Source organism: Chiloscyllium punctatum, chromosome 3 (genome assembly GCF_047496795.1).
Source record: "Chiloscyllium punctatum isolate Juve2018m chromosome 3, sChiPun1.3, whole genome shotgun sequence".
In the NCBI taxonomy this organism is placed as follows: domain Eukaryota; kingdom Metazoa; phylum Chordata; class Chondrichthyes; order Orectolobiformes; family Hemiscylliidae; genus Chiloscyllium; species Chiloscyllium punctatum.
In genome coordinates this window covers 10,390,038-10,411,178 of record NC_092741.1, presented here as the reverse complement: position 1 = coordinate 10,411,178, position 21,141 = coordinate 10,390,038, and the positions used below count along the sequence as shown (strand labels likewise).

The 21,141-nt window shown below is 44.9% G+C and overlaps 1 protein-coding gene across 1 annotated transcript in view; it reads left to right on the top strand.

Moving 5' to 3' along the window:
* The window catches only part of LOC140453925 (dynein axonemal heavy chain 6-like), a 754,975-nt gene that overhangs the window by 91,094 nt on the left and 642,740 nt on the right, over positions 1-21,141 (top strand). Inside the window, exons 12-15 of the mRNA XM_072548780.1 lie at positions 8,019-8,100; positions 10,520-10,752; positions 14,254-14,370; positions 18,027-18,182. Coding sequence (XP_072404881.1) covers positions 8,019-8,100; positions 10,520-10,752; positions 14,254-14,370; positions 18,027-18,182 — 588 coding nt within the window. The remainder of the gene's footprint in view (positions 1-8,018; positions 8,101-10,519; positions 10,753-14,253; positions 14,371-18,026; positions 18,183-21,141) is intronic.

Here is a 21,141-nt window from a genome sequence, read left to right as displayed (position 1 = left end):
ATTTTCCAGCCGTCCCTTTACCTGCGAACATCTGCCTCCAATCAGCTTTTGAAAGTTCTTGCCTAATACCGTCAAAATTGGCCTTTCTCCAATTTAGAACTTCAACTTTTAGATCTGGTCTATCCTTTTCCATCACTATTTTAAAACAAATAGAATTAAGATCGCTGGCCCCAAAGGGCTCCCCCACTGACACCTCAGTCACCTGCCCTGCCTTATTTCCCAAGAGTAGGTCAAACTTTGCACCTTCTCTAGTAGGTACATCCACATACTGAGTCAGAAAATTGTCTTGTACGCACTTAACAAATTCCTCTCCATCTAAACCTTTAACACGATGGCAGTCCCAGTCTATGTTTGGAAAGTTAAAATCCCTTATCATAACTACCCTATTATTCTTACAAATAGCTGAGGTCTCCTGACAAGTTTGTTTCTCAATGTCCCTCTCACTATTGGGGGCTCTATAATACAATCCCAATAAGGTGATCACCCCTTTCTTATTTCTCAGTTCCACCCAAATAACTTCCCTGGATGTATTTCCGGGAATATCCTCCCTCAGCACTGCTGTAATTGTATCCCTTTTCAAAAATGCCACTCCCCCTCCTCTCCTGCCTCCCTTTCTATCCTTCCTGTAGCATTTGTATCCTGGAACATTAAGCTGCCTGTCCTGCCCATCCCTGAGCCAAGTTTCTGTAATTGCTATGATATCCCAGTCCAATGTTCCTAACCAAGCTCTGAGTTCATCTGCCTTCCCTGTTAGGCCCCTTGCATTGAAATAAATGCAGCTTAATTTATTAGTCCTACCTTGTCCCTATCTGCCCTGACTGTTTGACTCACTTCTGTTCCCAACTGTACCAGTCTCAGATTGATCTCTTTCCTCACTATCTCCCTGGGTCGTCCCCCCCCACCTTACTAGTTTAAATCCTCCCAAGAAGTTCTAGCAAATCTCCCTGCCAGTATATTAGTCCCCTTCCAATTTAGGTGTTAACCATCCTTCTTGTACAGGTCACTGCTACCCCAAAGAGATTCCAATGATCCAAATTGTGAATCCTTCTCCCATACACCAGCTCCTCAGCCATGTATTCATCTGCTCTATCCTCCTATTCCTGCCGTCATTAGCTCGTAGCACTGGGAGTAATCCAGATATTACTACCCTTGAGGCCCTCCTTTTTAAATTCCTCCCTAACTCTCTGTAATATCCCTTCAGAATCTCAACCTTTTCCCTTCCTATATCGTTGGTTCCAATGTGGACAATGACCTCTTGCTCGCCCCTCTCTCCCGTGAGAACATTCTGCACCCTTTCTGAGACATCTTTGATCCCGGCACCAGGGAAGCAACACACCATTCTGCTTTTACGCTGCTGAACACAGAAACGTCTGTCTGTACATTGGACGAGAGAGTCCCCTAACACAATTGATCTCTTGGAATCCTCATTGCATTAGAGCCAGTCTTAATACCAGAAACTTGGCTGTTTGTGGTACGTTCCCCTGAGAATCCATCACCCCCTACATTATCCAAAACAGCATACCTATTTGAAATGGGTATAGCCACAGAAGGCTCCTGCACTGGCTGCCTACCTCTCTTACCTTTCCTGGAGTTAACCCATCTATGTGAGTATATCTGAGACTTTCCCCCATTCAATCTGATAAGATTCACAACCAACAGCATTTACTGTAGATATTGTCTGCAGTAACCCTTAAACTCTCTTTAAACTCCCACATCTGACAAGAATCTCCTATCATTCTACTAAAGGCCATTTTTGCTCCTTCACAATCTACCGACCCAGAAAATAACACTGTCTTCTTCCTCTACAAACACTGCCCCAGGTTAAATTAATTTCGAGTGAAATAGAATCCAAAGAGTTTTTACAAATACATTAAAGGCAAAAGGGTAACTAAGGAGAGAATAGGGCCCCTCAAAGATCAGCAAGGCGGTCTTTGTGTGGAGCTGCAGGAGATAGGGCAGATACTAAACGAGTATTTTGCATCATTATTTACTGTGGAAAACGACTTGGAAGATATTGAATGTTGGGAAATAGATGGTGACACGTTGAAAAATGTCCATATTACAGAGGAGGAAGTGGTGGTTGTCTTGAAACGCATAAAAATGGATAAATCCCCAGGACCCGATCAGGTGTACCCTAGAGTCTGTGGGAAGCTGAAGAAGTGATTGCTGGGTCTCTTTCTGAAATATTTGTATCATCGATAGTCACAGGTGAGGTGCCGGAAGACTGGAGGTTGGCTAACATGTTATCACTGTTTAAAAAGGGCGGTAAGGACAAGCCAGGGAACAATAGACCAGTTAGCCTGACCTTGGTGGTGGGCAATTGTTGGAGGGAATCCTGAGGGACAGGATGTACATGTATTTGGAAAGGCAAGGACTGATTCGGGACAGTCAACATGGCTTTGTGCGTGGGAAATTATGTCTCACAAACTTGATTGAGTTTTTTGAGGAAGTAACAAAGAGAATTGACGAGGGAAGAGCGGTAGATGTGATCTATATGGACTTCAGTAAGGCGTTCGACAAGGTTCCCCATGGGAGCTGTGAGCAAGGTTAAATCTCATGGAATACAGGGAGAACTCACCATTTGGATACAGAACTGGCTCAAAGGTAGAAGACAGAAGGTGGTGGTGGAAAGTTGTTTTTCAGACTGGAGACCTGTGACCAGTGGAGTGCCACAAGGATCGGTGCTGGGTCCACTACTTTTCATCATTTATGTAAATGATTTGGATGTGAGCATAAGTAGGTACAGTTAGTAAGTTTGCAGATGACACCAAAATTGGAGGTGTAGTGGACAGCGAAGAAGGTTGGGTCAGATACGTGGATGACACCTTTGTAATCATTAAAAACACAGAAATATAAAACACACACCAGATCATCAACGCCACACTCACAGGAATCCGATTCACTAGAGAGGAAGAAAAGGACAACCAACTCCCATTCCTAGACGTGATGGTACAGAGAACACTGAATGGAGAATTCACCACAAAGGTTTTCAGGAAAGCCACACACACAGACCAAGTCCCGAACTATGAAAGCAACCACCCCAACACACACAAACGAAGTTGCATCAAAACACTATTCAAAAGGGCCACAACACACTGCAGTACACCAGAACTGCAAAAAGAGGAAGAAGAACACCTCTACAATGTATTTGCCAAAAACGGATACCCCCGCAATTTCATCAACAGATGCCTAAGGGAAAGACAACGGAACGAGGACATGCCACAACCCAAAGGACTAGCCATGTTACCATACATTAAGAACATTTCTGAACTGACAACCATACAACTACGATCACTCGGACTCATAACAGCACACAAACCAACAGCCACTCTCAGACAACAACTCACCAGAACAAAGGACCCGATACCCAGCATGAGCAAAACCAACTTAGTGTACAAAATCCCATGCAAGGACTGCACAACACACTACATGGGACAAACAGGAAGACAGCTAACGATCTGAATCCATGAACACCAACTAGCCACGAAACGACACGACCAGCTATCCTTAGTAGCCACACACGCAGATGACAGGCAACATGAATTTGACTGGGACAACACTACTATTATAGGACAAGCCAAACAGAGAACAGCCAGGGAATTCCTAGAGGCATGGCACTCATCCTCAGACTCTATCAACAAACACATCGACCTGGACCCAATATACCGGCCACTACAGCGGACAGCTGGAACTGACAACCGGAAGTGACAGAGACAAACCACTATAAATGCTGGAGGAAACATCACAGAAGCGCTTCACAGGAGGCTCCCACGCACTGAGGATGTCACCTAAACAGGGGACGAAATGTCTGCAACACAAACTCCCAGCTCAGCAAACAGAACCACAATATCCATTGAATGTCAGAGCAGGCTCGAAGGGCCAGACGGCCTACTCCTGCTCCTATCTTCCTGTGTTCTTATGTTCTAAGTGAAGGGGCATTTGGGGATGGGCAATAAATACTGGCCACCTAGAGACATCCACATCCTATAAGTAAGTTTGAAATAAACACAAATGACCTCACCTTTGCCTACAGTGAAATCTATTTGCCACAGTGTTGTCCATTCATGCAATCTATCAGTATCCTACGACAATGTCATGTTCACATCAATACGGTTTAGAACGCTGCCTGTCTCAGTGCCATTCTCAATTTTGGGTATGTGTTTTTTGGTTCCATCATCTCAGTCATTAATAACAGTAAATAGTTCAGACCCCACCACAGATTCTTATGTGATAGCACCGGTCATATGCTGCTACTCTGAGGAGCTGACGAGGATTCCTACTGTCTATATCCCACACCACACTCAATTTCTAACCAGGTTTTTCATGTTCCTTCATCTTTAGCAGGCTGTTTCTTATTGGGGATTTTATTTACAGGTGACACAAAGCTGGGTGGAAGGGTGAGCTGTGAGGTGAATGCAAAGATGTTGCAGTATGATTTGGACAGTCTGAGTGAGTGGCAGATGCAGTATAATGTGGATAAATGTGAGGCTATCCACTTTGGTATCAAAAATAGGAAGGCAGATTAATCCCTGAATGGTTGTAAATTCGGAGAGGGGAATGTCTGACAAGATCTGGGTGCCCAGTGCACCAGTCGCTAAGTAAGCGCAGGTGCAGCAGGTGGTAAAGAGCGCAAACGAGATGTTCACCTTCATACCGAGAGAATTCGGGTACAGGAGCAGGGTGTCTTGCTGCAATTGGAAAGTGGAATTGGTGAGACCACACCTGGAATATTGTGTACAGTTGTGGTATCTTTGTCTGAGGAAAGATGTTCTTGCCGTAGACGAAGTGCAGTGAAGTTTGCCAAATTGATCTTAGAATGACAGGACTGACGTATGAAGAGGGATTGATTTGGTTGGATTGTATTCACTGGAGTTTAGAAGAATTTGGGGTGGGGGGGTGGGAGTGAAACCTCATAGAAACCAATAAAATTCAAACAGGACAAACAGGTTAGATGCAGGAAGGATGTTGCCCTTAGTGGGGAGTCAAGACCAGGGGTCGTGGTTTCAGGATAAGGGTAAACCTTTCAGAAGTAAGATAAATAGAGTAGTGAGCCTGTGCAATTCACTACCACAGTAAGTGAATGAGACAAAATGTTACCTGTTTTCAAGAAGGAGATTGATATAGTTCCTGTGGCTAAATAATGAAGGGATTTAGAGGAGAGCATAATGATCATCCATGGTCAGAATTAATGGCAGAGTGGGCTTGAAAGGGCCAGGTGGCCTACTCCTGCTCCTATCTCTTATGTCTCCGTGTATCAAATGCCTTTTGGAGATGTTTTGAAATAATCCAAGTAGCATCATACTGCACAGGGGAGATGAAGTTTAGTGTCTTAGTCATCCCAAGGCCCAGGCTCATACCCTGGGGACATGAGTCCACAGAGCTGTTAGTGTGAATTCAATTCAATTCATAAATGTGGAATATCGTAAAGCCAATCTGAAAATGATGAATGTGACACTCATCATCGATTGTTGTAAAAATCCAGCTGGTGTCTTTACGCATTTCTGAACTACATATGACTGCAGATCCACAGCAACATGGCTCACTCTTCACAGCCCTCAGCCACAGTTCCGGGGTAATTGGGGGATGGGGAACAAATGCTGGTGTTTTTTGCAATGCCCATATCCCATGAAAGAATAAAGAAAACAAAAACACAGTTGGTGGACCATAACCACTTCAATTTCAAAGACAATCTATATTCTGCCCTTGACTTATTGGTGTTGCCGTCAGTGAATTCTCCCACTATCAAGATTCTGGGGTTTACCATGGGCCAGAAACTTAGCAAACAGCTGTATAAATACAATTGCTGCAGGAATCGTGGATTCTGTTGGAGTAACTCACCTCTGCACTCCTCTAATCCCATCCAAGGCACAAGTCATAAATATGACCAAATACCCCCCCAACTCACCTGAATAAGTACAGGTCTAACAACACTCAAGAGGCTAGACACCATCCAGGACAAAGCAGCCACTTGATTGACACCACAGCCACAAACATCCACTCCCTCTACCACTGCCGTTCAGTAGCAGCAGTGTGTACCATCTATGAGATGCACTGCAGAAATTCACCAAGGTTCCTCAGACAGCACCTTTCAAACCCATGGTCACTCCCAAATAGAAGGACAAGGGCAACAGGTACATGGGAACACCACCCCCTGCAAGTTCCCCTCCAAGACACTCACTGTGGTGATTTGGAGCTACATTTGCCATTCCTTTACTGTTATTGGGTGTAAATCCTGGAGCTCCCTCCCTAGAGCACGGTGGGTCTACCTACACCATGTGACCTGCAGCCATTCAAGAAGGTGGCTTACATCACCTTTTCAAGGACAGTTAGGGATAAGCAATAAACCCAAGCCTGGTCAGTGGGGCTCTCATTTCATGAATTAATCAAGTAAATTCCTTATTTGAACACCTCTTCACTAATCCTCTGTTGTTTTATCTATTATCAGATTTACTCAGTTGACTGAAGACAGTCACAATCTCATTGCATTTAAGTCAATCCTTGCCAAAATCTTTGTAGCTGTTTCAGCTTTCACTTTTATAAACAGTACATTGACCTCAATCATATTATAATTATCATTAGATAAATGTTTACACACTGATAGACTGTTCATTATATCTGGCTCATTTCTCATGATTAAATCTCCAATTGTTTGCCTCCTTGTTGGTTCCAAGACATATTGTTACAATTCCGCCTCGGAACACTTCAACCCCAGGGCATCAATGTGGACTTCAACAGCTTCCTCATTTCCCCTTCCCCCACCTCATCCTAGTTTCAAACTTCCAGCTCAGTTACTGTCTCCCTGACTTGTCCGACCTGCCTATCTTCTTTTCCACCTATCCACTCCACCCTCTCCTCCCTGACCTATCACCTTCATCCCCTCCCCCACTCACCCATTGTACTCTATGCTACTCTCTCCCCACCCCCACCCTCCTCTAGCTTATCTCTCCATGCTTCAGGCTCACTGCCTTTATTCCTGATGAAGGGCTTTTGCCCGAAATGTTGATTTCGCTGCTCGTTGGATGCTGCCTGAACTGCTGTGCTCTTCCAGCACCACTAATCCAGTATTTGGTTTTCAGCATCTGCAGTCATTGTTTTTACCATATTGTTACAAAGGTCTACCTTAACACACTCAGGAACTGAGCTACCTTTCTGACATTAGCCACTCACCCAGCCCCCAACTGTTTCACAATCAATTAATCCACATTGTTGGCTGTATTCTTCCCTAATTTTCTACTTTCAGATGGTTCTAGTTTCTGTCTCCTGACTTTATAGATTTCCCTTTATCTGTGTTGCCTCAGCCACAATTGCTGACTGTTCCTTTATCTTTTTCCCCTCTTTCAGTTGTTTTGGATCTATTGCTTATACTATCCTTTTGACCTGAGCCCTCTCTCCAGCTATTTAGTCGTTTCAAGCCGTCATGACTGCCCTATTTCATATATCTTTTACGACTCAGACCCCATCGGTATACATTTCTACCTGTATTGTTTAGCTCCTCAAGCTGCTTGTCTACACATTTATGCAGACGGCTTTTGTAGTAATGCAGAGTCATAGAGCTGTACAGTATGGAAACAGATGCTTCGGTCCACTCGTCCATGCAGACCAGATCTCCTCAATTGATCTAGTCTCATGAGATTGTAAGCCTTGAGGTTCTGTTGTTTAATTTAGCTCCAAGCTCCCAGTTAATGGAAGGCCTAGTTATTGAACACAGAACAGTTATGACATTTCACCTGCCATGTCTCAGCTAGCTCTCTGAAGGAACGATTCACTGCCCATAGCCCTCCGCACACTTCTGTTTTAGATAATCATCAAAGACGTACTGAAATATACAGGATCCAATCAACAGAGTGCAACAAGAAGAATCACAAAGGATCCCTCTGGATCCTCCACTTTGTCCCGATGAACAACCACCTGACTGTGATTTAGAAAAGACCAGTTGCCCTTTATTCACTGCAGTGAGAGGTACAGAAGCAGTTAGCAATTTCTCTGACATCTGATCTTTTGCACTCCTTTCTTGCTAGGTGATAGCACTGCACCCAGTGAAGAAACCAAGGGAACAGATGGGCTTCCAAAACAGGATGTGGAAGGCAGCTCAGGAACCAGGTGAGGTTTGGCAGTGTGCCCACGTAAAATGCATTTGCTGCAGCCTGGAACTGAGACTTTTACATCGCCACTAATGGAGCTGAGATGACAGGATGTAACAGCAGAGAAATACATTATATAGTCCAGCAGCATCAGCATGGCTTCATGAAGGGGAATCATGTCTGACCAATTTACCAGAATTATTTGGGGAAATGACACGCTGGATAGATAGAGGAGAAGCAATGGATGGGATATATTTGGATTTTCAAAAGGCATCTGATAAGGAATCATATGTTTGATTTACTTAATAAGATAAGAGTCCATTGTGAAACAAAAAGAATCCATTGCTCTGGAGGTAATAAATTAGTGTAGAGTCACAGACACATACAGCACGGAAACAGACCCTTCAGTCCAACTCCTCCATGCTGATCAGGTATCCTAACCTAATCTAGTCCCATTTGCCAGCACTTGGGTCCATATCCCACTAAATCCTTCCTATTTATGTAGCCATCCAGATGCCTTTTAAATGCTGTAATTGTACAAGCCTCCACCACTTCCTCTGGCAGCTCATTCCGTACACGCATCACCCTCTGTGTGAAAAAAGTTGCCCCTTAGGTTCCTTTTAAATCTTTTCTGTCTCACCCTAAATCTCTAGTTATGGACTCCCTGACCCTGGGGAAAAGACTTCATCTATTTATCCTATCTATGCCCCTCATGATTTTATTAAACTCTATAAGGTCACCCCTCAGCCTCCGACGCTCCAGGGAAAACAGCTCGAGCCTATTCAACCTCTCCCTGTAGCTCAAATCCTCCAACCCTGGCAACCTCTTTGTAAGTCTTTTCTGAACCCTTTCAAATTTCACAACATCTTTCTGATAGGAAGAAGACCAGAATTTTACGCAGTATTCTAAAAGTGGCCTAACCAATGTCCTGTACAGCCACAACATGATCTCCCAATTCCTGTACTCAATACTCTGACCGATAAATAAAAGAATCCTAAAAGCCTTCTTCACTCTCCTGATCAGATGTTGACCAACTCATAGAAGATAGAGAGTTAGGAGAAGGGGGGCATTTTCAGGCTGACAACCAGTGCTCCCTGTTTCTTTTAATGACTGCATGGACCTCAGAGGAAGCAATTTTCTGGATGGCATCCTGTGACTTGTGCTGGGCCACAGGGATCAGTGCTTGGCCATAGTTATTTACAAAACATATATTAATGACTAGGATGAGGAAAGTGAATGCACTCTCACCAGGTTTGCAGAGGACACAAAAATAAATGAAAAGGCAACTGATGAGGATGTTTCAAAAAGTCTGCAGGGAGATATTGAGAGGTTAAGTGAGTACATAAAAACTTGGCAGATAGAATATAATGTGGGCAAATGTGGATTACGTACTTTGATGAGAAATATTCAAATTGAGGAAGTCTGTAGAAAGCTGAAGCACAGAGGGATTTGGGAGACTTCATCAATGAATCACAGAATAACCAATATCTAAATTCAATGGGTAATAGGGAAGGCAAATAGAAATTGGCCTTTATTTCAGAGGGAATGAGTATAAAAGTAGGGAGATTTTATCAAAACTATTCATGGCACCAGTCAGACCACAGCTGGAAGATGTGAGTAGTTTTGGTCCCTTTTATCTCAGGAAAGATGGCAGCCTGGAGAAGGTTCACCGAGCTTGTACCAGGGACGGAGAAGAGATGGAATAGTTTGGGCCTATACACATCGGAAAACAGAAGAATGAGAGGTCTGCTTAAGGAATCATACAAGATTCTTAGACGATTTAACAGGGTATATGTGGAAAGCTTGTTTTCCCCTTGTTGAAGAGTTTAGCACCAGATGGAATAATTTGAGAATAAAGGGTTGCATGTTTAAGACAAAGATGAGGAAGACTTTCTTTTCTCAGAGGAATGTGAAATTGTGGAATTCTGTCCCACAGAGCTGACAACACTGGGGTGTGAAGCATATTCAAGGCTGAGATGGTCAAAGTTTTAATCAGAAGGTAATGGAGGATTATGAGGGAAGGCAGGAAAGTAGAGTTGAGGATTAACAGATCAGCCATGATCTGATTGAATGATCTGATAGGCTGAATGGCTTATATCTTATGCTGTTCTGACTTCGCCCTACGAGAAAAACAAGGGCAGTGGATCCATTAGAACACCACTACTTGCAATTTCCTGTCCAAGTCATTCACCATTCCGATTTAGAAATGTATCACTGTTACTTCAGTGCCCCAATAGCATTGTGGCTCTACCTATACCAAATGGGTTACAGCAGTTCCAGAATGTGGCTTGAATCATCTTGGTGTGAAATGTTGTGAGATAATGCTGTTCTGAAGTGTCTTGGATGTGATATCTGATGGAAAGTGCTATATAAATGCTGACTGTTGTTGATGCCATACTGCACTCTAAGAGGGTTTGATGTGTGTTGTTTCACTGCAGGTCTGACAAGTGGTTTTTAGAGAAGAAACCCAACAAGCTGCCTGGCCTCCTGGCCAAACTCTACATGTTCTGTTTTACCTGGGCGGTCGGCGGCTGCTTCAAACGTGAGGACGATTATGAGGAAGAAGTTCTCATTGGCTTCAGTGACAGGAGCAAGGAGGATGAGGCCATCAAAGTCACGCTGGACTTCAACACTTTGGTCCAAAACCTGTTCACAGGACAAAGCCCACTCTGTGAGCATCCTAACCAGGATTCACCATTAAATATTGTTTCAGGTTTAACAGTGGGCTCTCGGTTCCTGCTTCACAACATCCATTTCCAAGGCATGGTAACCAGCACCTCTTTCACTCTCTCGATTGGCTTATCATCCTCTTCCATTTGGTAACGGCCTGAAACCCTAAATCAGGGTTACAAATTCCCACTGATACAGATTAGACTAGGAGACTGTAAGAAACAGGAACAGGAGGAGGCCATTCAGCCCCTTGAACCAGCACTGCTATTCGAGAGGATCATGGCTGATCTCTCATTCTTCAAATCCTCTTGCTTGTGTTGCTATGTGACGCTTGATTCCCCAGCTGATTAAGAACTTGTCTTTGTCAGCTGTCAATAAGTTCCGAATGGCAGATAGTGACTAGTGGGGTTCTACATGGACCCATGTTGGGACCACAACTATTCACGTTATACATTAACAATTTCGACAAAGGAATGAGGGCATTGTTGTGAAGCTTGCGTCAAAGGAAGGACGTGCTGGTATTGGGGAGGGTCTAGAGGAGGTTCACAAGGTTGAAGGTCTTGTCATATGAGGAGTGGTTGAGGACTCTGGGTCTGTACTCGATGGAGTTGAGAAGGATGAGGGGGATCTGATTGAACACGGAGAGGCCTGGTTAGAGTGGGTGTGGAGAAGATGTTTCATTGAGTAGGAGAGACCAGGAACTGAAGTCAGAGCCTCAGAGTGAAGGGATGACCCTTCAGAACTGAGATTAGGAGGAACACATAGTCACAGAGGGCTATGAAGACCAAGTGTATTCAAGAAAGAGATAGATTCTAGATTGGCGAGGGGATCAGGGATTATGGAAGAAGGGAATAGAATGGGCATGAGGCACATATCAGGCATATCTGTAATAGGCAGGAGGCTGGAAGAACACAGCATGCCAGGCAGCATCAGGAGATGGAGGAGTTAATCTTCTGGGTGTAACCCTTCTTCAGGACAGAGGGTGGGTGTGAGGGGATCTGCAGATAAAGGGGTTGGTGGGGGCAGGGTGGTGAGGTGGGGATAGGTGAAGACAGGCAGAGTGTACGACCTGGTTGGTCAATGGGAGGGATGAATCCAGTAGGAGGCTGGGAGGAAGGGTCAAAAAGTGTGGTGCTGGAAACACAGGTGGGACGGTTTGAGAGTGCAGTGCCTAGTTGGAGGGTTGGATCTGGAATAAGGTGGTGGGAGGAGAAATGGGGAAACTGGTGAAATCCACATTGATCCCATGTGATTAGTGGATCCCAAAATGGGTGATGAGGTGTTCTTCTTCCAGGCGTCGGGTGGTCAGAATCTGGCGATGGAGGAGACCCAGGACTTGCACATCCTTGTCGGAGTGGGGGGAGAGTTGAAGTGTTCGGCCATGGGGTGGTGGGGTTGATTGGTGCGTGTGTCCCAAAGATGTCCTCTGAAACAATCTGCAAGTTGTTGCCAATGTGGATTTCACCAGTTTCCCCATTTCCTCTCCTCCCACCTTATCCCAGCTCCAACCCTTCAACTCGGCACTGCCCTCTTGAACTGTCCAATCGTCTTTCCCATCTATCTGCTCCACTGTCCTCTTCAACCTACACCTCCACTCCCACCTTCATCTACCTATTGCATTCCCAGCTACCCCCCCCCACCCAGCCCCACCCTCCTCCCATTTATCTCTCAGCTCCCCCCAGTCCCCGCTTTTGCCACAGCTCCTCGGATGCTGCCTGACTGGCTGTGCTTTTCCAGCACCACACATTTTGACTCTGATCTCCAGCATCTGCACTCCTCATTTTCCCCTGGCTGGAAGGAAGGGTTGATGAGAGGAATGTACGGGTGGGAAGGGGCTGGGAAGGGAGGTTATTTGAAATTGGAGAAGTCAATATTGAGTCTTCAGTACTGGAGGCTGCTCAGGCAGAAGCTGAGATGTTGTTCCTCCAATTTATGATTTGGTTCGTTGTGGCAATGGAGGAGGCGAAGGATGGTCATATCGAAAAGGGAATGGCAAGGGGAATTAAAATGGGCGGTGACTGGGAGGTCTGGTTGGCCCCTGTGGCCCGGCTGAGACCTTTGGCGAACATTCTCTAAGTTTACGTTTGGGTCTCCCTGATGTGGAGATGACCACGTTGGGAGCACCTGATACAGTAAACTAGGTTGGAGGAGAGGCAGGTGAACCTCTGTCTCACCTGGAAGGACTGTTTGAGGCCCTGGATGGAGGTGAGGGGGTGGGGGTGTACTGGTAGGTTTTGCATCTTTTCCAGTTGCAGGGGAGGGTACCTGGGAGTTTGGGGGCGTTGGTGGGGAGAGTGGTGCAAACCAAGGACTGTCAAAGGGAATGGTCCTTGTGGAAGGCAGAGAGGGATGGGGAGGGGAAGATATTCTGGGTGGTGGCGTCTGACCGCAATTGGCAAAAGTGTTTAAGGATGATGTTTTGGATGCGGACACTGGTGGCATGGTAGATGAGACACTGGGGACCCTGTCTTTATTGCTTTGGGAGGAGAAGGTTTAGAGCAGTGGAATGGGGGATGGAAGCAGTGTGGAGGAGGGTTGTTTGGATGACAGAGGGGGGAAAGGCACATAGTTCAAAATAGGTGGACATCTACTTCCAGCTTGTGCAGTCTTTGGTCTTGAACTATGATCGAATAGTGGGCCACACAATCTAATTACAGCAAAGAGCAATACAGCACAGGAACAGGCCCTTTGATCCTCCAAGCCTGCACCAACACGTTTTGCCCCACCATACTAAACCTGTCTACACTTACAGGAGCCATATCCCACTATTCACTTCCTAATTCTGATCGTACATCTTCTGGTCTTATTGTCATATGGTCTTGCATTTCATAAGGTTATGTGTTGCATTGAATGATTCCAACAAAGACTAAGTAAGAGAGACAAAAGATGACTTTGTGGATTTACTTCCTTTGAAGCAGTGCTCTTAATCAAGGTCAAGACGTTTAAATATACTACACTACAGCTCAGTGGTAAGGTTCTAATCTCTGAGTCAAAAGGACCAGATTTTAAGGCTAAAGCAAAGACATCAGCCCATAATGGAGACTGTTCAGTCAATGCAGCAATGAGATGTGGTTGGAGGGAGTGTTGTACTGTCAGAACGTCAATATTGAGGGAGTGCCGCATTGTCAGAGGGTCAGTACTGAGGGAGTGCTGCCCTATTGGAGGGTCAGTGCTGAGGGAGTGCCGCACTGTCAGAGGGTCAGTACTGAGGGAGTGCTGCACTGTCGGAGGGTCAGTGCTGAGGGAGTGCCGCATTGTCAGAGGGTCAGTACTGAGGGAGTGCTGCCCTGTCAGAGGGTCAGTGCTGAGGGAGTGCCGCACTGTTGGAGGGTCAGTGCTGAGGGAGTGCCGCACTGTCAGAGGGTCAGTATTGAGGGAGTGTTGCACTGTCGGAGGGTCAGTGCTGAGGGAGTGCCACACTTCAGACTGTTAATGCTGACAGTGTGCTGCATTCTGGAAGTTTTATTTTCCTTGATTTGTACATTGTGTTTGAATTTTTCAGCGGTTACGTTTCCACCCGGAAATGCGACTGTCTTTGGATATTTTGTGGACATGCAAACCGGACAACTCGTATCCTGGGATAAATTGGTTCCATCCACACAGGAGCTTATTTCGAAAGGTAAGCGGTCTCTGAGTTTGCTGCTGTCCTGCCACCTGTCTGCAACCATCTGTGGCTTTGCAGTTGTCAGTTGAAGTGAACGAAATAATTTTGACATTCAACATCCCTTGTAAATTCATTACAGATTTAGAACTGATCATCATTGAACATCTCACACCATTTGACCAGTTTTAACTTAAGTGTGTATGTAACTGTATAAGTCACTGATCTTCGCTTATTTGAATTTGCAACATACTAATTTTCTTAATTGTGGTACAGGTCCATTATTCCTTCACTGTCCCTTCTAAACTCTTTGGCACTTGCACCCTGATTCTCCCCCCCCAGTCATATTAATACACAGTTAATAGAAGGACACTGAGTAGCAGGTCAGTTCCATCCTCTCAGTTAGGGATGGGTGGTAAATACTGGCCAAGCCAGCCATGTCACAGTGCAGGAAAGAAAATCACAAGTCTCGAGGGAATGAGTGACCTTGAAGGGAATATCCACAGATCACTGGAGGTAACAGGCGAGATGTCTCAGGTAGTTTCCTAGCTCAGGTGTAGAATATCAGAATGGGTAAGTGGTGCTACAACTGTACAAATTGTGAGTTAGATTACCAGAAGACATTGGAGCAGACTAGCCCATTGAATCAGTTCCACCATTCAAAAAAACATGGAAACATAGAAAATAGGTGCAGAAGTAGGCCATTCGGCCCTTCGAGCCTTCTCCACCACCCAATATGATCATGGTTGTCCATACAATCTCTGGATCCCATTCCTGCTCTCTTCCCTTGATCCCTTTCGCCACAAGGGCCACATCCAGTTCCCTCATGAATCTACCCTGACGAACTGGCCCCAACAGTTTTCTGTGGGAGAGAATTCCACAGGTTCCCAACTCTCTGAGTGAAGGCATTCTTCCTCATCTCAGTCCTGAGTGGCTTACCCTTATTCTTAGACTTTGACCCCCAGATCTGGACTTCCCTAACATCGGGAACATTCTTCCTACATCTGGACTGTCCAATCCCATCAGGATTTTATATGTTTCTATGAGATCTCCCACCTCATTCTACTAAATTCTAGCGAGTACAAGTCCAGTCAATCCAGAGTTTCCTCATATGTCAGCCCTGCCATCCCGGGAATCAGTCTGGTGAACTTTCAGTGGACTCTCTCAGCAGCAAGAATATCCTTCCTCAGACTAGAAGTCCAAAACTGTGCACAATACTCAAGTGTGGCCTCACCAAGGTCCTGTATAACTGTGGTAAGACATCTTTAATCCTATACTCAAATCCTCTTGCTATGAAGCTATGAAGGCCATCATGCCATTAGCTTTCCTCACTGCCTGCTGCACCTATATGCCAACCCTCAGCAACTGTTCCACCATGACACCCATGTCTCGTTACACCTCACCTTTTCCTAAACTGCCCCGATTCAGCCTTGAAAATATATAACAACCCAACCTTGATGGTCCTCAATGGTAATGAATTCCACAGATTCAATACAGCCTGAAAGAAAAATATATTCCTCATCTCAAACTTATATGCAGAACCACTTGTTCTGAGATTAGGCTCTCAACTGCTAGGTTCTCCAACAAGGGGACCAACCTTGCGAATCTACCCTGTTAAGTCCCCTAAAAATCCTGTACATTTCAATCAAGTCACCTCTCATCCTCCTAAACTCAGGTGATTACTAGTCCAATCTTCTCAATTCCTCCAGATCAGACAATCCCTCCATACCCCGGATCAATCACAGAAACACACCCTATGGTGTAAGTCGTCCATGCCAACCAATTTTGCCAAACTTGTCCCATTTGGCTGTTTTTGGCCCATATTCCCCCTCGACTTTTCCTGTTTTAAATGTTAGCACTGTACCTCTATCTACTATTTCCTCTGCCAGTTTATTCCATATATGAATCACCCTCTGTGTGAAACAGTTACCCCTCAGACCCATTTTAAGTCTGATTTGGTGGGCCGAAGGGCCTGTTCCTGTAATGTCCTATATTCTATTCATAAGTCAATCCTCTATCCATGATAATATTTACCTCCCACACCATGGTCTGTCGTCTTGTTAAGTAACTTAAAATTTAGGTGCCAATCAAACATCTTCTGACATTCCAAATATATTACATCCACTGCTTTCCCTTTATCCATCTTGCTTGTTAGCTCCTCAAAGATTTCTAGTAAGTTCTTCAGGCATGACCTCCACTTCATGAACCTCACGCTGACTCTGCGTCATCTTATCATATATTACTAAATGCTCTGCTATCACACGCTTTACAATAGCCTCTAACATTTTCCCAGTTACAGTCATTAAGCGAGTGGCCTATAGTAACCTGTTTTTGTTTCCCTCACGTTTTAAATAAAAGTGTTAGATTGATAGTTTTCCGATTCTCTAGGACTTTTCCAGGATCGAAGATTCTTGGAAGATTACAGTCAGTATATTCACCATCTCTGGAGCCACTTCCTTTAAAATCCTCAGAAGCATCCCAACAAGTCTGGAGAACTTACTGGCTTTTAGACCCTTTCAGTTCCATTGTAGTCTCTCATGATATAGTGTTCATTTGCTCTCCCCTTTTTGCCCCTTGATTATTTTGTATTTTTGGAATGCGATGCTGTAAAGACTGATGCAAAGTATCTATTCAACTCCTCTGCCATTTCCCCAGTCTCATCCTCTAAGGGGACTATGATCACTTTCAGTTATCAGAGTCACAGAATTATTACAGTGCAGCAGGAGGCCACTCAGCCCATCTCACCTGTACTAATTCCAATACGGTACCAATCTCCTGCCTTTTCCCTGCACACCATTTCCATCCAAATAACCTCCTACTTTTTAAATATTTAAAGAAGCTCTTGCTGACTATACTACTACAAATTTAACATCAAAGTTTATTTTATGCCTCTATTATTTTTAGTATCTTTTGTTGGTTTTTAAAGTTTCCAAATCCTCTCACTTGCAATGAACCTTTGTCACATATATATATTTTTCTTCCTATTTATTGCAATCTTTAACTTCCCTTAAAGACAAGTATAACATTGATAAGGCCATGTTTTATAATTGTTGAATCACAACCAACTTATTGATCAAAAGCTCATTAAATAATACCTGAATTTAACAAGCAACATTGATAGTATTAATGTCATTTGTCCAGAGATTGGGGTCATTAAGATGCTACCATACATCATTGTGAAGTATGTAGATGCTGCAGGGGTTAGAGATTGTTTTAGGCTCAGCCTGAGCTACATCTGCTTTGTCTTCAGGCAGAGTTGGCCCACATTAACTGGATTTGGCAGATAGTGACCTCACAGCTACTCTACATTTATAAGCAAAGGGTGAGAGACTGCAGGATATTTAAGAATGCATCCTGCCAGTTATCCGCCTGTTCTTCAGCTTGCTTTCTGGACTGGGCCTCAGACTAAGCACAGCTTCGGATTATTAAAGGCACCTCAAACCTGGGATTGTATTGTCTTGCAATAATGACCCTGAGACTGAGCCCTCTACAGGTGCAGGCTGGTAATGCTGCCATCATTTGGGCAGCTTCCTCAAAACCCCAAGGTTCATTTGACCATGAGCTGGTCTACAGGCTGTGATTTCTGAGAAGGAAGTTGCTAAAAGCATTGACATACGTGAGTTCAGAGTTGAATCTTCCTTCACAGACTGACTCTGTCTTGTTGCTGATTGCAGGGGTGCAGTTATCAAGTCTTGCTGAAGCAGTCATGACCGGAGCTCCCAAATCAAGACGACCCAATCAGGAAAATCTCGTGTGTACGGTTGACACTGTGCGGTACTCCTTTATAACCAGCCTGCTGCTCCTCAATAAATGCCCTGTGCTGCTTACAGGTAACAACATGTTGGCAAAAATGTATGCAGCTCATGACCTGTCCTATCCTAAGGGACAGCAATCCCAATCTCTTCCTGTAACCTCCTCCCACTTACATACATCAGGAAAATCCACTGATGGGATGTTTGGTTTTCCTGTAAACCCATTGGCTTCCTGAACTGCCCCCCACAGCCCTTCTTGATGGACACATTGATGTGATGTGTTCTGTGATACTCACAGTAAGTGTTGCACTTTGGCTCAGCCCTCATTGTGGGCGGCACGGTGGCACAGTGGTTAGCACTGCTGCCTCACAGCGCCTGAGACCCGGGTTCAATTCCCGCCTCAGGCGACTGACTGTGTGGAGTTTGCACGTTCTCCCCGTGTCTGTGTGGGTTTCTTCCGGGTGCTCCGGTTTCCTCCCACAGTCCAAAGATGTGCAGGCCAGGTGAATTGGCCATGCTAAATTGCCCATAGTGTTAGGTAAGGGGTAAATGTAGACGTAGGGGTATGGGTGGGTTATGCTTCGGCGGGGCGGTGTGGACTTGTTGGGCCGAAGGGCCTGTTTCCACACTGTAAGTAATCTAATCTAATCTAATCCGAGATTCAGGGAGATCTACATTACAGATAAAGGCCCTTTACCATGCCAGACAAAACAATCACCAAATTATCCATGAAAAGAATATGTTGCTAAACTGTCCTTGCCCTGTCTAGATTCGTTGATTGTTGCCCACTGTCTGCGTACAAACACACAATTTGAATACAATTAAAAAGCAATGTGGAATTAAAAGCTAGCCTGATGGTGACGGTATAACCATTATCAACTGTATTGGAAACACATCTTACAAAGGCCTTTAGGGGAAGGGAATCTGTTACCTTTCCATGGTCTGGTACAGGGAACTCCAGACCCACGGCTATTTGGCTGGCCTTGAACTGCTGCCTGAAGCAACCCAGCAAGTCACGCCATTCCAGGACAATTAGGGATGAGCAATAAATACTGGTCTAGTCAGTGACACAACATGAATGAATTTTTAAAAAATCAGGGTGCAGTGTTTCTCTATTGGTTTCAGATCCACTTGACCACTGTAAAAGTCTTGGGGAGCTGTCACTTGTGACTACTTCCCATGAACAGCTGCAGTTCTGGCCCATGCTGTGGTATTAACTAATGCCCTTTCTCACTGTCCAACAAAAAAAGAACAAGGGAAATTTTTCCAGACAATCTTAAATTGATCATGAGTGCAATTCCGAGCACATTCGGGATGATGTAGCAAATATTGCCAATTGTAGAATTATATGTAATGTGAGGCATTGTCTTTTGAGGTTTGCAAGTCAGGTTTGTTGGATACATTCAGTAATGTTCCTGTTGTAAACAGACAAAGGAACACAAAATTTGATGTGAGTCTCCAGTGTTTGGGACACTTAGTCTATATGCCTAGTATCAGACCAGCCCTGAAATTTATATAGCACGTTGCTCATTTCTGTGATAGGCAGGAAGTCTTTTGGTTTGTTGGCAGCATCCTGTCAGTGAACAAGCACCTTTTCTGTATCAATTCATAGAACACCTTCAAGAGGTACAGTGTAATCTCACATTTTAGACTTAGATTTTAGTTTTCATTGTCATGTGTACTCAACTGAAAAGCATATAATGTCAACACGCATGGCACCAAGGTACCTCAGCACAACACGGAGGAGAAAGTGAGGACTGCAGATGCTGGAGATCAGAGCTGAAAATGTGTTGCTGGAAAAGCGCAGCAGGTCAGGCAGCATCAAAGGAGCAGGAGAATCGACATTTCGGGCATAAGCCCTTCAGCACAACACACATGGCACTAAGGAGCGTCGGTACAACACACATGGCACTAAGGTACCTCAGCACAACACGCATGGCACTTAGGAACATCGTTACAACACACACGGCACCAAGAAACGTCGGTACAGTACACATGGCACCAAGGTACCTCAGCACAACACACGTGGCACCAAGGAACATCAGTACAATATACGTGGCACCAAGGTACCTCGGTACAACACACATGGCGCCAAGGAGCATCGGTACAACACAAATGGCACCAAGGTACATTGGTACAACACACGTGGCACCAAGGAACATCGGTACAATACACGTGGCACCAAGGTACATTGGTACAACACACGTGGCACCAAGATACATCGGTACAACACACATGGCACCAAGGAACATCGGTACAACACACATGGCACCAAGGAGCATCGGTACAACACACATGGCACCAAGGAACATCGGTACAACACACATGGCACCAAGGAACATCGGTACAATATACGTGGCACCAAGATACATCGGTACAACACACATGGCACCAAGGAACATCGGTACAATATACGTGGCACCAAGATACATCGGTACAACACACATGGCGCCAAGGTACCTCAGCACAACACACGTGGCACCTAGGTACATCGGTACAACACACATGGCACCAAGGAGCATCGGTACAACACACATGGCAACAAGGAGCATCGTTACAACACACATGGCACCAAGGTACCTCGGTATAACACATGTGGCACCAAGGTACATCGGCACAACACACATGGCACCAAGGTACCTCAGCACAACACACATGGCAGCACGGTACCTCAGCACAACATGCATGGCACCAAGGTACCTTGGTACAACACACATGGCCCCAAGGTACATTTTCCTGCTCCTCAGATGCTGCCTGACCTGCTGTGCTTTTCCAGCACCATTCTGATCTTGACTCTAATCTCCAGCATCTGTAATACCCACTTCTGCCATATCCTGCTAATCCTTTCCGATTCATGTATTTGTCCAAATGCCTTTTAAATGTTGTTAATCTACCCACCTCAATCACTGGCAGCTCATTCCATATGCGTATCACTCTCTGTGTAAAAAAGTTGCTGATTTTCTAACCTTGGGAAAAAGACTGAGTGTATTCACCCTATCCATACCACTCATCCTATGCTCTAAAGAAAAAACTTCTA